General features: G+C 34.3%; 1 protein-coding gene across 1 annotated transcript; it reads left to right on the top strand.

Moving 5' to 3' along the window:
* Positions 1–1614: 1614 nt before the first annotated feature.
* LOC134268514 (uncharacterized) lies at positions 1615–6250 on the top strand. Its single transcript, XM_062750781.1, is given in 7 exon segments — positions 1615–1768; positions 2660–2865; positions 3240–4458; positions 4701–4838; positions 5194–5292; positions 5623–5714; positions 5987–6250. Coding segments are annotated over 7 exon segments (2172 nt in total).
* Positions 6251–20513: the final 14263 nt, after the last annotated feature.

The following is a 20513-nucleotide window of genomic DNA, read 5'->3' on the forward strand; positions in this document are numbered from 1 at the left end:
GAAAAATATAAGTTTTCTGTGAATTGTGAAAATTGAGAAATATTTTGTCTCAGAGCGGGAGATTGTCCACGCCTTATACGCCCTCTTTCTTTTAGTAAAGAAAGAATATGCTAGTGCAAGTCATCCTGGAAAAAAAACGTACTTTGAAAGAAATTAAAGTCTATACCATGATAACAATTTTGTAGTACATATAATATTCAATGAGTATACGAGGGTTGTTAGAAAAGTTCGCGGACACATTGAATTACAGAAAATCTATTGTTTACTGTGAAGTATGACCTATGACAGAATGAATTCCTACATATTGTTTTTATTGGTATGTAAAAAATCAGGTCAATATAATAAAATCTTAAAATTTTACAACTATTTTTACTATGGGGTTATGGGATTCACGGAGCAATCACTTGACGTAAGGCGACGTGACAACCAGATTTCAACCCTTTAAGCTTTGTCGCAGTTCTATGAATCTTTAATTTCTTTATATTTTTCTCATATTTTTTCTACTTTAAAATTGAATATCTATATCAAGACATGTTACTTTTCAACTATAATGTCTTTTTATCTGTTTCGGATATTATTGAGATCTTAAAAAATAAAAAGGCTGTGCATTCAATCGATCAGGTATGGAAACTATGCAAAACATAGGCAAAACGCAACGTCCATGCGATAGAGGGGTATTGAAGTATCGATGTAGTTAATCATTTAAAATGTTTCTCCTTCCATTCTTATGAAGCTACAACCATTTGAAAACTTGTTCTTTGTATGTGTAGGATATTCCCGGCAGCATCTTAAACATTTTAGTCTCCTTTTAGACATATTCCTGTCTGCACACATAATTTTTACGTAGTGCACTGCTCCATGACGCTCAATGACGTTCCGATTTTTGGCTGTGTTCTTACGCGTTGATCATTTATAAACAGCTATAAAACAGCCATATACCCTCCAATTTAGTTCAAAATTTTTCCCAGTGACGTTTCCTGCATACTTTAGCGGCAGGTAAAATATCATAAATCTCTTGGCACTACAATTGTGCAATTTTTAATTTTAATAAAGAGTCTTTGTGATGTAAACGTGCCACAATGCAGCATGCTCCGTTAAGCAAGATTTATCAAAATAAAAATGCCGTATATTTTTCAATAATCACCGGAGAGCACCAAATTCTTGTATATTTATTGGAAAAAATGTCAAGATTATATCTGGAAAGTTTGACCGGTTTCATGGAAATAGCGCGATCACAATAGATCTTGTCCGCGAACTTTTCTAACACCCCTCGTACATGTACTTTTTATATACATGTACTTGTGGTATACGAACTACGTTACTATCATGTGAGATGAGTTTTGGATTTTTTCAATATACGATAAATGTAAATGTAACCACAAGGACTAAGTCCATATTGACCCCAAACTCTTCCAACCAAATATTCTTTAATTGCAACCTTAAGATTTTGGGAGTCAAAACTATCTTATAAATATAGTCCCTATGCATGCAATGGTGTACAAATACCAAACACAAGTACAACTTAGGTAACCCCCCCCCCCTTCTCTATTAATTTTGAGTACTGGTAAATAGATATAACTATTATTATTTCAAAGATTTTTAAAGATATTGAAAATGAGCAACTTGGAGGTAAAACTGGAGAAGCAGGACTCCCGGACCGAGAAGAAAGAGGCACTATTTAGGCGGATGCCGTCCCTGCGTGATCTGGCCAGTGAATGCAGTAGCGCGGATGTTCAAGATGTTATTTTACCATCTGCAATTGGAAGAGGTGCGAATCATATTTGAATATTAAAGAGTAATTATATCCTGTTTTTTTAATTTTTGATATCAGAAAAAAATAAAACTTTTTAACACCCCCCCCCCCAAAAAAAAAACGTTTATACAAAAACTTCTTTTTACTGTATTTTCTTGCACCAGAAATGAGCGTTTTTGGTGTATAAAATGATAAATATTTTAATCAGAATTTTTTTTCTAAATATTCATCAAAAGTTGCCGTACGTTTTAATTTATTTAAATAACGATTAAGTTCTACAATGACCTTGCAAGAAATTAATATTGAACTGAAGCAAGGTTCTTTGAAAATTTTTTATTATAATTCTTTGATATACATTTACATGTATCTTAGTGGTTGGTTGGCTGTAAAATTAAATGATGGTTAATTTATCGTGCTAAAAAATTCATATGCTAGTAACATAAAATGATTTTTTTAAAAACTAAAGTTAACAAATTTTTTTCGTAAATACTCGTAATAATTTTAAAATAAATAAATGATTTCAGATTTTTTTGTGAGAAGTGATTATAAATATCGATCGCCATTTTGTGAAACAATGATAAAATTTTTCAATACAAATAATTTAAACGTATTTTAGCGACGAAACAGCTGTTCTTTTCAACATAACTTTAAAAAATCTCGAATTTGTGATTTCAATAAAAGGAATTTTTGATATATCAAATAATTTAATTCATATATTATAAATCTTCAAGCAATTTATTGATGAAATCTACCACAAAATACACGAAAGTTAATGTTACAGCGTAGAGATTAATGATGATCACATACCATCATATATATGCTTTGTTTTCATGAAAAACACACAAACAGACATAAAACTTATTTCAAATACCGGCAATGCCTAATTTACGTTTGTACATTTACCAGGTCTGTGTAGAGATGAACCGCTGACGGATTCTGGTAAAAAGCTTCAGCTGATGAAGATGCTGTGTTTGACTGTCCTCCCCGTGTTAGGGGTGTGGTCTTATAGTGTGTATATGTTGTCTGATACCATCACCATCAGAAGCGAAAATGAAATGGTAAATAAAGAATGGAGGCAAATGAAATAGATTTCATATTTATATCATTTAAGAGTTAACGAAAAAATGGAGATTTGACCCATTCATGTTCAAAATTAATTTTTTATTTTATTGAAAAATATAGATTGTCAAATGATAAAGTAAAAAAAATTAAAAATTCTGCTGTATTTGAGAAACATAAAAATAATCCAAACTGATTAAAAGTTTTTTTTTAAAAAATAACATATAGCTATCGATTCTAACTTCTACTCACCACAATCACCCTCCGTAAAATTATTGTATAATCATCAAATTTGCAACGATGAACGTGTATAAAAATTCTGCTGTATTTCATAAAAATAATCAAAAAGATTTTTAAAAATTTAGCTTCGACTATAATAAACACTAAGAAATACATGTTTTTCTTTAAGTGATTTCTTTTATTTCAGACGAGGAAAGCTTTAGAATTCAGTGTGGAGTTAGGAAAACTTGTACATCATTTACAGAAAGAACGGGACATGAGTGTGTTATACCTTAGTGCTTTAAAACCAGAAACTAAGACGTTTTTACTTACGGAATATATTGAAACAGATCGTGCAATTAATCGTCTGCAAGTTTGGCCTGGGAATTTGGATAAACTGGACAGATTGCGTTTTGAAACAAAAACCAACATGATCCAATATTTAGCTAGGAGAAGACAAGCTTTGACTCCCTCTGACGGGTTCAATATTCAAGACGAAATCAACTTTTATACAGACATCATCAAAGTGGTGATAAAGTGGATGTATGATTCCATTAACGAGACAGAGTTCGCTGTGGTATGGAAACCTCTTGTGGCATACCAGAAATTGACCAGTGCTAAAGAGGACGTGGGTACAGAAAGAGCACTTGGAACTGTATTTTATGCCAATGGAGGTTTTGAATCGCATTCATTTTTCGAGATGTATAATACAAAAGTCCACAATTTTAGGGCATATTATAAAACTGCCAAACTTTACTCGGAGCGAGTTGACATGATTTATGCAAGCACCGTGCAGGAGGTTGGAAACAACCTTACCGAAATCATTGACCAGTTCCGATTCGACATACAACATCATGTTGAGGGAAGTAATGCCAGCGCCTTTGCTGATTTAGCGAAGGCTAGACATTGGTTTGACAACATGACCATTTACCTGGACGCTCTTCTGAATATCCAGCAAGATCTTGGCTCAGAAATTTTGGCCATTTTAGACACTGTTGTTGAGAACGTAACAAGCAACCTTACAATAAGCGCTGCGTTCCTTGTGATTGTTATTCTTATGTGTCCTTTTGTCATTTGGACGACCGAAAACTTAACCAGCAGCATCCAAAAATATGCTCTAACACTGGTAGACAAAACCAGAGAACTAACTCGTGAAAAAAGACGCATAGACTCTCTTCTCTACCAACTTGTACCAAAACCTGTCGCAGAACAATTAAAGCAGAACAAAACCATAGAGGCGCAGTACTTTAAATCGGCGACCATTCTGTTCTCGGATGTGTTCAAATTCAACAACATTATGGATGAATTTAAAGCTGGTGATGTTGTGGAACTTTTGAATGAACTTTACTTCATAATCGATAGCATTATTGATACATACGATATTTATAAAGTCAATGCCACTAATGACGCGTATATGGTAGCATCAGGTATTTCACCTCTGATATTCTTGGATATTAAATTATACTTGAAAATGTTCACATTGAACTGCAAATAATGTTTTAAAAATTTAATTTTGTCTTTTTAAATGGGATCATAAAAGATTGTTTTTGACAGTTTTTAATTTTGCACATATAAATTGACGCCAGTTTGTTTTTCGAGAACATCTTTATTGAACATGTCAAAATGTACAAGAGTTTCCACAATTTTAGGTCATTATTTCTAATTTCAGGTTTGCCCAACAGGAAAAATGATATGCATGCCCGTGACATCGCCATGTTTGCCCTGAATCTTTTGACTGTCATTAACCAGACACGGTTTAGTACCTGTAATGACAAAATGATACAGCTAAGGATAGGAATTAATACAGGTAAAAACCTACAAAGGTTTCCGGGTGTGCTTCCGATAGCAGACAGTCTAAGTTTGAATTGTAATCACATTCTAGAACCTCTCCAGAGGCACTTCTCTAAACAAAAAAAATGTCCATAGGCCTGAAAGGTCACACAAATCTTATGAATCAACTAAAATTGTATCAGAGAAAAATATTGTAGCCAAACGTCCCAACATAAAAATCGAATTGTAGCCACTTAATACGATATAATATACTGGTCCCGGCTTTTTCTGTCAATCCAACCTCTTACCTCTGCACTTATTCAACTTTGTTCTAAGTAACACAGCTTTAAGAATCATAAACGCTCACAACTTCGTTTTTGTTTGAAATTTAGGACCATGTATGGCTGGTATTGTGGGATCCATTTTGCCAAGATATGGTGTCTTTGGGGAAACGCTAGATATCGCTCACATTATGAAGGCTAGCTGTCACCGTAAGTTTTTATTAGCTCACCTGGGCTGTATGCCGAAGTGAGACACGTCTGTCGTAGTACAAGATATTGTTTTCTTAGAATTCCGTCAGGTTGAAGTGATTGTCACTCATTCTTCATCCTACAAGCGCTCGTACTCCATAAAAGGAATTTCTAGTTTTTGATGAACATTGTAATATATACCTAGTGCAGTTGCAGTTGTCCAATTTTCAGCTGTATCATACTTGTGACTAATTAATCGCCCCGTACATGTACTGGGTAATCTGGGTGACTTCTATCCAATCTGGATACAATAGATTATACTAGTATTCCTATTTCCTTGATATTTTGCAGCAAACAAGATTCATATCACCCAATCAACTTGCAAAGCTTTGGAATCAACGGGTAAATTCATCATGAAGAAACGAGGGACCATAAGCGCTATGGTGAGCAGACAGTATTTAACCCCAATCTCTTAAAATCATTCATATTTCTTGAAATCATCTGAAAGCATATTACTTATAATCGCCTCACTCTAACAAAATGACTCATGTAGTGTCTCTGATACTAATGACAAGATGTTGTTTTTTTTTTTTAGGAAAAACCAATAAATTTAAAAATACTAATTACGAGAGAGTAAATTTCGCTTTATAACCATATTTCTTTCTGGTATACCCCAAAACATATAAAAGTTATCCGATGATTTTATTTCTTTTAGAACAAAGGGGACGTAACGGCGTATTGGTTGGTAGGAATGGTGGAGGACGGACAAACTGCCCCCGGAAAAGACGACGAATACAACTTCTGTGTGGACAATATTTCGGAGGACATGCCAGGGGAAATAGCTCCCATAGACCATTACAAACGTGGTTTGGCCATGCCTATTGTCAAAATGCCGGAAATCATTATTCCTAGCAAGAAAGACATGCCACATGAAAAGCAGACGGCAACGACAGCTGTAAAGGATATCCGAAATGATTAACTTTGTAAAATAAAAAAATAATTTGGTGCCAATGATTTTAGAAACGAACTTGGATAACCAACAACAATTTTGTTGTCTTTTATGTTGTCGTATGTCCTAGTTGTTGATTTTATATTGTTGAATTATCAGGAGTTTTATTCTGATACGAGTAACAGTAAAACGCAGATTCGAATGTTGAGGAGACAATAATTTTTTTTTATCTTTACAGTGATGTTGGAGCAGGATTTGGATGACACTGATTTTCATGAAAATTAAAACGTTTTAAGCCCTACTGGTCAGAGACCAGAAGAGCTTATGCGATAGTAATGCGTCCGGCGTCCGTCCGTCTGTCTCTCTGTCCGTCTGTCTGTCTGTAAACAATTTTTCAAAATGCTACTCCCCCTACAGTTTTAGTCTGATTTCAATATAACTTGGCACACAAGTAGACTACACTAAGATACATAATTCTGTGCATCGGTTTTTGATTTCGATGAACGGTGTTGCCATGGTTACTAAAAAATACAAATTTCTGTGAAATGCTTTCAAAATGCTACTCCTCCTACAGTTTTGGTCTGATATCAATATAACTTGGCACACAAGTAGACTACACTAAGATACATATTTCTGTGCATCGGTTTTTGATTTCGATGAACGGTGTTGCCATGGTTACTAAAAATAGAAATTTCTGTGAAATGCTTTCAAAATGCTATTCCTCCTACAGTTTTGGTCCGATATCAATATAACTTGGCACACAAGTAGACACTAAGATACATAATTCTATGCATAAGTTTTTGATTTTGATGAACGGTGTTGCCATGGTTACTAAAAGTAGAAATTTCTGTGAATTGCATTCAAAATGCTACTCCTCCTACAGTTTTGGTCCGATTTCAATATAACTTGGCACACAAGTAGACTACAATAAGATACAATATTCTGTCCATCGGTTTTTGATTTCGATGAACGGTGTTGCCATGGTTACTGAAAATAGAAATTTCTGTGAAATGCATTTAAAATGCTACTCCTCCTACAGTTTTGGTCTGATATCAATATAATTTGGCACACAAGTAGACTACACTAAGATACATAATTCTGTGCATCGGCTTTTGATTTCGATGAACGGTGGTGCCATGGTTACAAAAAATGGAAATTTCTGTATAATTCTTTCAAAATGCTACTCCTCCTACAGTTTTGGTCTGATATCAATATAACTTGGCACACAAGTAGACTACACTAAGATACATAATTCTGTGCATCGGTTTTTTTATTTCGATGAACGGTGTTGCCATGGTTACTAAAAATAGAAATTTCTGTACAATTCTTTCAAAATGCTACTCCTCCTACAGTTTTGGTCTGATATCAATATAACTTGGCACACAAGTAGACTATACGAAGATACATAGTTCTGTGCATCGGTTTTTATTTTGATAGCGGCAAGGATCATCTTTCTATTTATTGCTGTTTTAAAGTTTCAAGTCCCAAGTGCTACTTTTCTCTTCCTTTGTTTTAAGTATAAACCAGTAGAGCTACAGTCTCGACAGAAACTTCTGGTTATTTTGTCTTTTAGTTTAATCAGAAAGTTAATATTTGTCATCAAACAATTTATAACAATGTTTATTTTTAAACATAATGATATACTAGCAAAATAAAATACGAATTTATGTTATTAAAAAATTTTGCAAAAAAAAAAAAAAAAAAAAAAAAAAGTTAGTCACATTTAGTAAGTTTGTGAGAGAGTGTATACATGTATATTAAAGAATACGTCAATCAAACGAAAAATACCAAGTTCCACGTAAACAAGAATACTGAAATAAGAATAAAACTTTACTATTCTTTTCAAATTAATGTATTTTCTTTAAAATAGATAATAACTAATTGATAGGGACGTGCATACATCATTAAATTAATTTTAATATGATATTCTCTACTGTGATCTTTTATTGATTGCGGTTCTATACAAGTATTTTGCACTGATTGCACGGCCTTATTCACAAGATTATGTGCAAACTTGCTAATAATTGTTGATAATGACGGATATATATATATATATATATATATATATATATATATATATATATATATATATATATATATATATATATATATATATATATATATATATATATAACCTGTATACATCTTGATGGTATATGATGCGTCATGGTCCTGTCATCATGTGGATCCTCCTTCAACGGTTGTTTCGGTTTTGTTAACTACAACCTCCAGACTGGATCAGGTGATAAAGCCGAGTGGGTGAGTAAGTCCTAGCTCGAAATCACTCAGCTCCCCGCCTTCACTGCAACACATTGAAAGTTCATTCATTGCTGAAACATAGAGTCTTAGTTTTGCTCTTTCCACAACTCCTCTCGCTTCTTCCATATCCACATGGATGTCGATCATTCCTGCATCTTTGCCCAAGTGCCCATTGAGTTGCCGTCTCGGTGCCTGTTACAGAGACAATCCGCAAGGCCCTTCGCATACACATCTACGGCATCCAACTTCCATGCAGCAGGAGACACCATACTCTCCAGTAGCGTTGTTGCCAGTTAGCAACAATATATTTGTACTTATTCAGTTTCAGCTCATGAGCTTCTTTAATTCACTTCTGTCCTACCACTGTCCTGCACTGTAATTTCTAGTAAATAACAACAGAGATTACAGTTTGGGTCGTCCCTCATGACATGTGTTAGATTGGTTGGGGTTGGCAATACGTCATTAACTTAAATTGAAACTTGTACATAGTCTTTGGGGCTCTGTTATCCAGATTTCAATCCAAGATGACTTCTTCTGCATATCAGGCTCCTTGTCAGTTCAGCCACTTTCTCTGCTTCTTTATACCAACTGCCTTAACCGTTCTTGCGTACCCTTCCATTTTGCGCACTTCTTTTGCATAAGTTGCTCTTTCTCAACTTTTTATGTCCGATCAAAAAGTAAAATAGGAAGTGCACAGTGGCACCATGTAACAAAATTTATGTGATAGTTTCATTGAATTTCAGCTAGTGGTATACATGGTATAAGAGGAGTTGTGGATAAGAGATGGGTATCCCAAAACGTAACAGACGGACGGACGGACGGAGATAATGATCACTATATTCCCCCTGCTTTTCAAGCGGGTGTATAAATTTATACGAGCTGAAGCGGGGGTTCCTGGAATTGAGGTACAAATAAATATGGGTGTCCCGTATACGAAACATCTGCCTGTGATGCAAAATCCAAAGCATTAAAATATATACCGTATAATCCCTATTAACCACCCCGGGCGCTTAGAAAATTGCGAAAAGGGGGCGGTTATTTTGGTATTCTCCTCCAAAAATTTAATGTCATATTTTAAATTCAAAAAATCTTTTGAAAAAAAAAATAAATTCAAAGAAACACTAAAATATGTCTATCTTTACTTTAAGTGAAGATAATCCATCCATATTATGCTAAATGATTCATTTTCCACCAAGAAATTGGATTATAGAAAGTTTCATTTTCACTTTCTTCAAATCTTTGCAGACTTTTGATACGATTCTAGATGATTTTAATCACTGTACAGGGGGCCCTTATTTCCTGACAATTAAAAAAGACCTAGAGGGGCGTTTATAGGGACAGGGGCGGTTAATAGGGATTATATGGTATTTTATGAAACAATCATAATACTTTAAAGTTTTATGGTAGTTTATTCATCATATATAAATAACCTATTTCCCTAACATATTTTACACCTAAAAAAATAATAATTTTTAAAAATTAAAATGGAAAAAGTCAATAGAAATTGTGTAGAGCGTACTAACGAAAAATCGGAACACCACTCGGCTTTTTCCGTCTAGTCGCGAAGACGGAAAGGGCCGACCGATTGACTATTTCGCATACCTCATCAGTATTGTGACATCACTTTTCGTAGGAGAGGCGTTGTGTTGTGGTAACGATTCATTCCAACGGCTTTAGTCGAAGATATTGGACGTAATATTTTACTCTCCCGATTTTTTTTTATAAACTTTGACTTTTTGCAAAGACATGGTGACGATGATGCAGGAAAACAAAAATAAGAGGGTAATGCCTCATATTGTGTGTTTAATTTTAGTAAAAAATGGTTCGATTTTTATTATTATTTTGTTTGTTATATTTTTCTTTGAGAATTAGGAGCTAGGGGTAACGGAGGGTTAAATATGCTGACATGTTAATACCCTCTTTTTATACACCCGTCCATCTCTGCTAAAAATACATGTACATGTATATTATATAAATTTACATACATGTATATACCTAAATGTAATTTTTATTTTCTTGGGTGTAAGTTGTCGCAGAAAACGTAAATCAGCGAACGTTTTGCTGTTATTGGTCATAGATCTAGTTGCGCCATACATTCCCATAAGACGATAATTACATCAGTAATATAAATATGATTTTCAATTTTCAAACGTAAAAAACAGAAGAAAAAAAGTCGATTGAGCTTAATTGATTGTCCGTCTTTTGTCTTATGGTTCTTGTTGCTTCGTCCTAGACTTGTCACATTTCTCTCCCTACCAGGCCATATCTAATTTTCATAAAAAAAGAAAAAAATATCTGATCAATTTTTGTTGATTTATTTTTTTTTTGGGGGGGGGGGGTTAGAGGATTCAAGTTAACGCAAAAATATTTATGGGGTTAAGTGCGAATCTGAAAAAAATATTTGGCCTAAAAGAATTAAAAACAGCATTTAAAAAAAAAATAGAATATACTCTATTTATTCTGCTAAAACACACATGTGTATCCGAATGCGACCGTCTAGGAAGTCTCTCATCCGGAGATTTACGGAGACAGTCGGGCAGCCTGATTTTGCTTACGTCATTCCGATTATGACCTCACGTTTCGAAGTAAAGGTCTTTTGTGTTGTGGTTACATCTCATTCCAACGGCTTTAGTCGAAGATATTGGACGCATTTTCTTACTCTCCCGATTTGTTTTGCAAATTTACTGCATTTAGCAAAGAAATGGCGACAAAGATGCATGAAAACAAGGATAAGAGGGTAATGCCTCACTGTTTGTGTTAAATTCAGTGAAAGAAATAGTTCGGTATTTATTTATTTTGTCATTATTTTACCTTCAGAGGAGGGTAACAGGGGTTAATGCTGTCATGTTGATACCCTCCTTTCACACACACGCCTGGTATCAATGTAAAGAAAATATATAGGCCTAGATCTATATGTTATTTGTATTTTCTGGGGGACTTGTCTAGGAAAACATTAGATAAGCAAAATTAAGATTTCTCGTTATTTTTCCATAGGCTGTATTGCTCCATATTTTATTCTGGATTTATGACAAAATAATGTCAGCTTGTTTTCATTTTATAAAAAAATTATACATTTATTTTAAATGGTAAATATCATTAATCTAGATTGTTTTCTGGTCATAGATCAATATTATAACTTTGAAAGTACAGTATAGAAATACTTTTACTTGCTCTACATTATTTGACGTCGCCATTAGCAACGAAAGTTTTTTCCTGCTTCCGGATTGAGTTTGAAAGGGGGGGGCAAGTTACTAGTATCAGAAAGAGAACACGTTAATAAAAGGAAAATAGGGATTATGAAATTTTACGGTATGAGAATGTATAAGCACTTGACATATCAATTTAATCAATGAAAAGAAAGGTTTATAAAAGGTGTTAAGGATTGAAGGGGTGGGGGTAGCGTCGATTTACCCAAATGGAAATCAAAAGGACTGAATGAAATATTTTAATAATATATATTATCGTTATACATGTATATTTAAAATAATGAACGTGACAAAAACAGAGTATTAATTTTACTATTCATTTCAAAACATTGTATTTTAAATACGATTTTTAAATTTTCTATTAAACAGACTATAGCCTACCTGTAGTTTATTTCTTTTGTTCTCCATCTGTACCCCATTCCCACTTATCCAACACAGATTTACCTGTGTTTTACCTTATTTTTTTTTTAAATGATGGCTAAGTGGTAAGACATCGAACCAATCGGGGGTTGGGTGGATGGGTTGTGGGTTATTTCCATTTGGGTTCCATTTTTTAATTTTATATATTTTGGAGGCATTTTTCAAGGCATGTAATATATTTTTAATGGATATTTTGTTTGTCTTGGGGTAAAGTGGTTGGGGGCATATGACAGTCTTATTTGTGTGATGATTCTTGCGTTTTATAATTTGATATATTTTATTCATTTGTTAAGAAAATAAAGAGAAAAAATAAAGAGATTTGGTATAATTATAAATCACATCAAGTACAAGTGTACTTTCATGTTCTTTTTATACTTCAGAAGTTGGGTGGTCCAGGCGGGGACTCACAGGGAATCAGAACACCCCCGCTCTGCGCACCTGATGAGGTATTGTACAGAATTCTCTCAAATTTGCCAGAACTGTTGAATGTTTCCTGTTTCCTTTCGTTGAAAATTAACATTCAGAAAAATTTTAACCTTGCTATTAAAAAATCAGTTGATAAAAGTGCAGATTTTACACAAATATTTGTAATATTTATTAACTGAAATATAGGCATGTGTAGCAGTAATGTTCTCATTATTTTGTAGGTTGTACTCATAAAGAGAAAAAGAGCCTGGCGATACAACCGTGTCTGGAGAAAGGATAAAAAGTGGACATGAGAGGTGAATATCAATATTTATATCCTATTGATAGAGATTAAAATAAGATAATTGTGAAACTGAACTGTTTAATGATCAATGCATGTTCGGAATAACCTAATAAACAGATCTTGAGAGAGGAAGAGAGAGAGAGATATTTAATAATCTGATATATTTTAAATGAACCATTGTTGTCTTTTAGGGACTCGCCACCAACGAACCACAGAGGGTGCCACTCCCCTCCAAAAACGACAAACCCAAGCAGGTATGTTAAATTATCATACTCCAAGAAATAGATTAAAAACTTAACTTTGGATTATGTATATCAAATATTATTTTCGACAACTTTTATTCTCAAAAATGACTGTGTCTTAAAGAAGTACAAGTACATATATTTCTTTCATTTATTTCAGACTTGTGATGAACCAGACAAGGGCTCGTCAGAGACCAGAAGAACACCATCTGGGGAATCTGACGAGATGGGATACCGAATTATTGAATTTATGTGAAAGGGTTTATATAATATTATCTATAATACGTATAATAGAGGTGGTCTGTACAATGAATATGTCCTACTGATTTCCTCTGTTTTGTAGGTTGTACCCAAACGGAGGAAGATACCATGGAGATACAACAGAGTCTGGCGGAGGGATCAGAAGTGGACAAGAGAGGTGAATGTTCATTATCAATTACAAGTATTTGAAAGGAGGGCAATTAAAAAAAAGATTTTCAAAAGTTTTTTTTTCTGTCTAACAATATAATTTCGGACAAAATTTGATAAAATGACAAACAATTGATAGCAGAGACCGTGGATATATTAGATATATCATGGAGGTTTAAATTTAATGCAGAAATTAAACAACTTCTTCCCAAGTTTTATAATTATGAACTACATGAAATATATATAAAACTGACATGAACATTATATTTAGGAGCAGACCCAGCAGCAGCAGCAGCCGAGGGTACCATCCACCACCCGAGTGACCAGCGACCAATCCACCAAGGTGCCACCTGTCCAGGTACATTAACGTTCCCTGAGTCATCAGAATACTTAATATTATTTTAGCAAAAATCTTATTTCCTCACAAATATACTTAATACTGAGTATTTAAGCATAATTCTTTTTTAATGTTTGTGAATTTCTAAGCGATGTTTCTAAATCTATATAGTGTACATAGAAAGTACCAGTCAAATAATTGATTAAATTTTATAACAGTTGAGATGACTTGTTTTACAGCCTGAGCCACCGAAGTTTCTGAAGACGTATTGGCGTACCAACAGAGTCTGGAGGAGAGATGTGGTCTGGAACAGAAAGGTAAGCATAATTGTAGAATTGTCCTCTGTGATATTGGTAACAACTATAAGTTTATCAGGCTACTAAACAGTACTTTATTGTGGCAGTGTTGTACCCATAGTTCTCTGTAATACTCGGTCATTCGTGAGGTTTGCTGATCCGAATATTACTGTCATGTGACGAATTTCCAAGCAGTAAACTTGAGTCTCTTTTACTCGAGCTGTTTGACCATTTCAAAACTCAAACACAGAAGGCAGACTGTGCGTTTTGACTTTGGTTGAAGTACCCTGGTAAGATCTCCGAAGGGATTCAAGAGGGAACGGCTGTCTAGGTACCACATTACACAAGGTTAAGGTTTACAAATCTGGAAGAACTTATTATAGACAGGAGGGACAATCATATTGAACTCAAGAGTTCAACTGTGGAGTAGTGCTAAGACTAGGTTGAGGCAAACCTTGGATTGAACTATATTATGCGTATTTGACAATAAAATAACATACACTTTGTGAAACACCAGGAGAACTTGGTTCCATTTTGATAAGAACAGATACATATATCCAAAGGAAATCATATGTAGAAATCAAAAGGAAATTGAAGACACTTAAAAATGACCGTCAATATTGCCTCATTGACCTCTTCTTGTAGATAATATCATATCATGATAGTTTTTTTTTTACGTCAAACGTTTTATAAAAATTCAGGTTTGGGTTTATTAATTGGGGAAGGGGCTATGTTTTCCCATCGAGTCCCTATATTTGATCTTTGTTTATAAAGTTCACAAAATGGCTGTTTAAGTTTCTAGGATACAACAATTTAATTCCTTGTTTTTTCTTCTTACAATAGCCATCAGTAGAGCCAGAGGTCAACTCTGCTGTTGATGTAAGTACATGTATATCCACAATGTTATAAACAAATGCAAGAATCACTGGCTTGCTCAGTATTGTTTTTTAATCATGCACTTTTTATCACACTTTATTACCTCTTTTCGGGAGATTGAACCATCCTCTCACGCTGATGACACTGGGCTCCGTGAGGAACAGACAGACATGACCACTGGATCTGAAGGAGAACCCTCTCCGGCTGCTGAGGTGTGTCCCACCACACCCTCCAATGGCGGATCTCCTCCATGTGCTGAGAACCCTCTGAGCTCTTCCTCTGATTAGCCTAAAACTGCCACTGACAGGGTAGGTGTAATTAAGTATTACTAATATCTTGACTCCAATAAAACTTAACAAAATGTTCAGTAAGAATTTCAAAAATGTTTGGAAGATAATCTAAGTAAGGGAGAGTCAACAACTGAGATAATAATTATGGTTGCTCTGAGCAGGTACCGACAGAAAGTCAGGTACCTAAATGGGGAAAAGGAAAAAAGTGAAATCAGTTATTTAATTGCTTCTTTCAGGTCACTGATGGCAAGGTGACAGAGAGATTGGTTGAGGACAAGGCAGAAGGGGGCGGCTGCACAAAGACTCAGCCGACAGAGGATGAGGTAATGGAAGAAAATCACTATTAAATACTTATCCAAAATGTATTGAATAGATTACAGATATTCATGATATACGTGTCTATGTGATAGTTGTATGATACATATACTGTTGGTTAATTCCAGGAGCAGTCCACCCGCAAACGCAAGAGACCAGACCAACCTTTCGTGCCTTCGAAGAGACAGAAGACTGCTTTGGTATGCACATCTTTATTTATTTATTTTGTTACATAAACTGTTTTTAAAATGTTGTCTTCTAGAGGGTTTTGTAATTCTAGCAACCTTTCTCAATTGATTATTTCTTTTTTTCAGTTTTCACCGATGGAGATTGAATTGCAGTGTTTGGAACGGATGTTTGGCGCCTTGACCTTGTAGACCCAAACTTTTACCAGTGTGACTTTGCACCTGACCTAAGACCTTGACCTTGTAGACTGGTTTGTACTTATCAAAAACCCAAACTTTTACCATGTGTGACTTTGCACCTGACCTAATGGCAACACGTTCATCGAAATCAAAAACCGATGCACTATTCTATGTATCTTAGTGTAGTCTACATGTGTGCCAAGTTATATTGTAATCAGACCAAATCTGTAGAAGGAGTAGCGTTTTAAAAATGTATTTACAAAAAATACATTTTTGTATAACTGCATGAAGAGCCGAAAGCGCTTGCAGTAAATGTTTTGTGATATTTTTGGATTTTTACTTTTAAATATGTACACACATATGTAGTTCAGAAAGAATCACTGTAAATAGTTTTGATTAAAGTTTGCTATCTAATACGTATTTGAATATTTAGATATTACAAATACTTGTTGATTTTTTCCAATAAACTTATAACATCTATTTTTGTTGTTAAGTTTTAATTTGATGACGGAGTTAAATACATAGTGATACCTTATCATAATGTTGAAAGAGCTTGTAAACTAGGAGTAATGGATTCTAGAGTTCTATCGAGTAGTCACACCAACACTGAGTGATTAAATACCTTGCTGTCTGTAGTGACTAAGATCAGACATATAAAGTAATCATGCAAAAATCAGTCGACACTGGAGAAATACCAAGAGAATGGAGAGATGCAGATGTGTCTAGTACATGTATCTTTAAAAAGGGAGATAAACACCTTCCAGAAAACTCTTACCTCAATTACATGTAAGATCCTAGATATCATCTACAGGCATATCATAAAATTCCTGAAATCAAACAATGTCCTTACCAACTTAAATCATGGTTTTAGATCTGGGTATTCCTGTTAGACAAATTCTAACAGCGCTCAATGACTTCCTCATAGAACAACACAAGTCACATAAGTCGATGTAACCATCTTAAATAGATTTTTCAATGGCTTTTGACACTGCACTTCATGACAAATACTTCCATAAACTACACCAATATGGCATCCAAGGAACACTTCACACCTAACTTAACAACTTCTTGACAACAAGGAAAATGAAATGAAAAGTAGAAGGAAGGAAGGAGGAATGAGCAGTAGATTTTGGAGTGCTACAGGGAACAGTCCTTGGCCCGATAATGTTCGTATGCCACATTCAGGATTTACCAGAGGCTGTTAACTCATCTGTACGCTTATTTGTCGATGACTGCCTGCTATACAGAACTATCAACAGCAGCAATAACCTTCAAATACTACAAAAAGATCTGGGTAAATAAATGGGGCATGAGATTCAACGCCAAAACGTGTTCAATATGTCAATAAACCAAAAAAAAAACCCCAAAATTATTTCAAACTAATATGTAGTCAATCAAGAAAAAAAAATCAAAACAAAGCCAAAAGATTTATCAAAAACGATTATAAATAAGAGTAGAAACCAAGGTACTATAACATCCATGAGGAAAAAACTAGACACCCTCAAGAAAAGAAAACAAGCCAGAGATACTCGTGTACAAAGTGGATGAGGGGTTGGTGCCGTCACTACTTCCTCACTTATTCATAGAAAGAGCAAAATCATACTAAAAGATTTCAAAAACAACCGCACAACATATATAGTTAACAAATGTGTATGCAAAACCTAACGGAAGAACACCGCAATAAACACACTCATTTTTGGAAGACACTTGCATACACTGGAACTACCTACTAGATACTGTCGTGTGTGTAAAAACTGCAGGGGGATTTAATATCTCCCTCCAAGAACACCAACGCCAATTGGCGCTCTCTCTCTCCCGTCTCCTGTACGCTTATTTGCCGATAAATGCCTGCTATCCAGAACCAGCGAAAAAGACCAACATATCCACAAAAAGATCTGAAACAACTTGAAGACTAGGCAAATAAATGAGGCATGAGATTCAATGCCAAAAGTGTTGCATTATGTCAATAAACCAAAAAACAACATTTATATCAACTCGACAAATACATTCTCCAAGAAGTACAAAACAACCCGAAGATTCCAACAATCTCAAATGGAGTCTGCACATAAATACATGTAACATCAGTAAGAAAGCAAATACAACCTTAGACTTATTAAGTCTACATCTCCGAAATGTTCCAGAACAATGCAGAAAACCGATATAATATGTACATATCCTTGTAAGATCTATCATGGAATATGGAGATACATGTACCATATGGTATCCATACCTCAAAGGGGATATTGACAAACTAGGTAAAATTCAAAACAGAGCCTAAGATTTATCAAAAAAAATTATGAGTAAAAACCAAGTTGCTATATAACATCGATGAGAAGAAATCTTAACATTGACACCCTCAAGGACAGAAGAACAAGCCTGAGATTGATACTCATGTAAGGGGTGTTAAGAAACTTCGTTCCGTGATAAAATATTTTCAAAAATTTCAAAGTAGTGGTTAATTAAAGAGATTAATTTTCAAGTCTGACAAAATCACAAGAGTGTGCTTTAGGTTTATAGCAATTCATTTCTAGCAGGGAATTATATGATTTTTCTTCCAAATGTAAATATATATAATATCTTTAAAGCACCCGAATAATAGAAATGCTGGTCATTTTGAGTGAAAATAAAGGATAATTTACTTTTGTTTCTTCATAGCTTAACTTGCATCAGACAAGCTGATGAGCGTAGGTAGAGGAACGATAGATCATTTTTCAAAAGAATAGGTTTTTCATTTTGAAGTTTTTCACAGATTTAATAGTTTTTGCGTAATATTTGAAAGGACGTTTTGAGCTCTGAGATTATTATATGTCACAAATATGCGTCATCTCTAATTTTTTTTCTGAAAAGACATCATCTTTTTAAATACCTGCCCTCCCCTTATTGATTCAACAAAATACAGTTAAAACCTAATCAGTAGCAAGAATGGACTCTGTAAACATGAAATATCACAAATTGTAAATATCTTCTCATCGAATTTCTTTTCGAAAATAAAAGAAAAATGTGGAACGAACTTTCTTAACACCCTTTACAAATATGTTGAGGGGTTGGTGCCGTCACTACCTCCTCACTTACTCATAAATGTATAAAGAGGGAAACCCAAACGCCAAATTATGCCAACAGATTTCAAAGACAACCACAACAAATATAGTTGATTGATTGATTGTATGTTGTTTAACTTCCCTGTCGAGAATTTTTCACTCATATGGACACGCCACCACTTGCCGATGGAGACCATCAACTTTTGTCCGTATTCTTAATAACTTATCAAAGGGCCATTGAACAGATTCAACTGAATTTTTAATTTAAATGCTCACAATTTCAAATTAAGGCATCGTCTAATGATTAGCAAAAATTTGAACATCCTTTTTTGATTAACAAATGAGATACAAAACTAAAAGTTCTTCAAAACGTAAACAAGGTTCGCGCCCCGTTATTGTTTACATATTGGAAATGTCATGTTAATTTTTGAATTATGTTGAAAAGCATGGTTTTATCATCAATTGTTGTGTTCTTTGACATCATGTCCTCGATTCATGACGTGTAGCTACAAGTCTACAAAGTGTAAAACCTAATCTACACGTTTGGCACAAACAGGAAAGTGTATCAATAAACTACCAAATTTCTTATTATATTTTATAGATTACAATGAGTGATAAGACAAGATAATCAACTCAACTTACTAATAAATGTTTTAAGAGGGAAACCAAACGCCAAATTATGCTCTACAGATTTGTAAAGACAACCACAACAAATATATTTTATTGATTGATGTAGTCAACGGTGTTGTTTAAAGGAATTTCACAGAAAATTTTTTAGTCAACCATGGCAACACCGTTCATCGAAATGAAAAACCGATGCACTATTCTATATATCTTAGTGTAGTCTACTTGTGTTTCAAGTTATATTGAAATCAGTGCCAAAACTGTACACGGAGTAGACATTTTATAAGGAATTTCACAGAAAATTCTATTTTTAGTAACCATGGCAACACCGCTCACCGAAATCAAAAACCGTCATTAGACGAACTTGAACGGGTGACGTCATCAATTGTTGTGTTCTTTGACATCATGTCCTCGATTCATGACGTGTAGCTACAAGTCTACAAAGTGTAAAACCTAATCTACACGTTTGGCACAAACAGGAATTTCACAGAAATTTCTTTTTATTTTATAGATTACCATGGCAACACCGTTCACCGAAATCAAAAATGTTTTAACTATTCTATGTATCTTAGTGTAGTCTACTTGTGTGCCAAAAACCATTATATTGAAATCTTGGTGTAGTCAAAACTGTAGAAGGAGTAGCGTTTTAAAGGAATTTCACAGAAAATTCTATTTGTAGTAACCATGGCAACACCGTTCACCGAAATCAAAAACCGATGCACTATTCTATGTATCTTAGTGTAGTCTACTTGTGTTTCAAGTTATATTGAAATCAGACCAAAACTGTACAAGGAGTAGCATTTTTAAGGAATTTCACAGAAAATTCTATTTTTAGTAACCATGGCAACACCGTTCACCGAAATCAAAAACCGATGCACCATTCTATGTATCTTAGTGTAGTCTACTTG

Source organism: Saccostrea cucullata, unplaced genomic scaffold (genome assembly GCF_032062105.1).
Source record: "Saccostrea cucullata isolate Sc308-1 unplaced genomic scaffold, CSIRO_AGI_Scuc_v1 ctg640, whole genome shotgun sequence".
Classification (NCBI taxonomy): domain Eukaryota; kingdom Metazoa; phylum Mollusca; class Bivalvia; order Ostreida; family Ostreidae; genus Saccostrea; species Saccostrea cuccullata.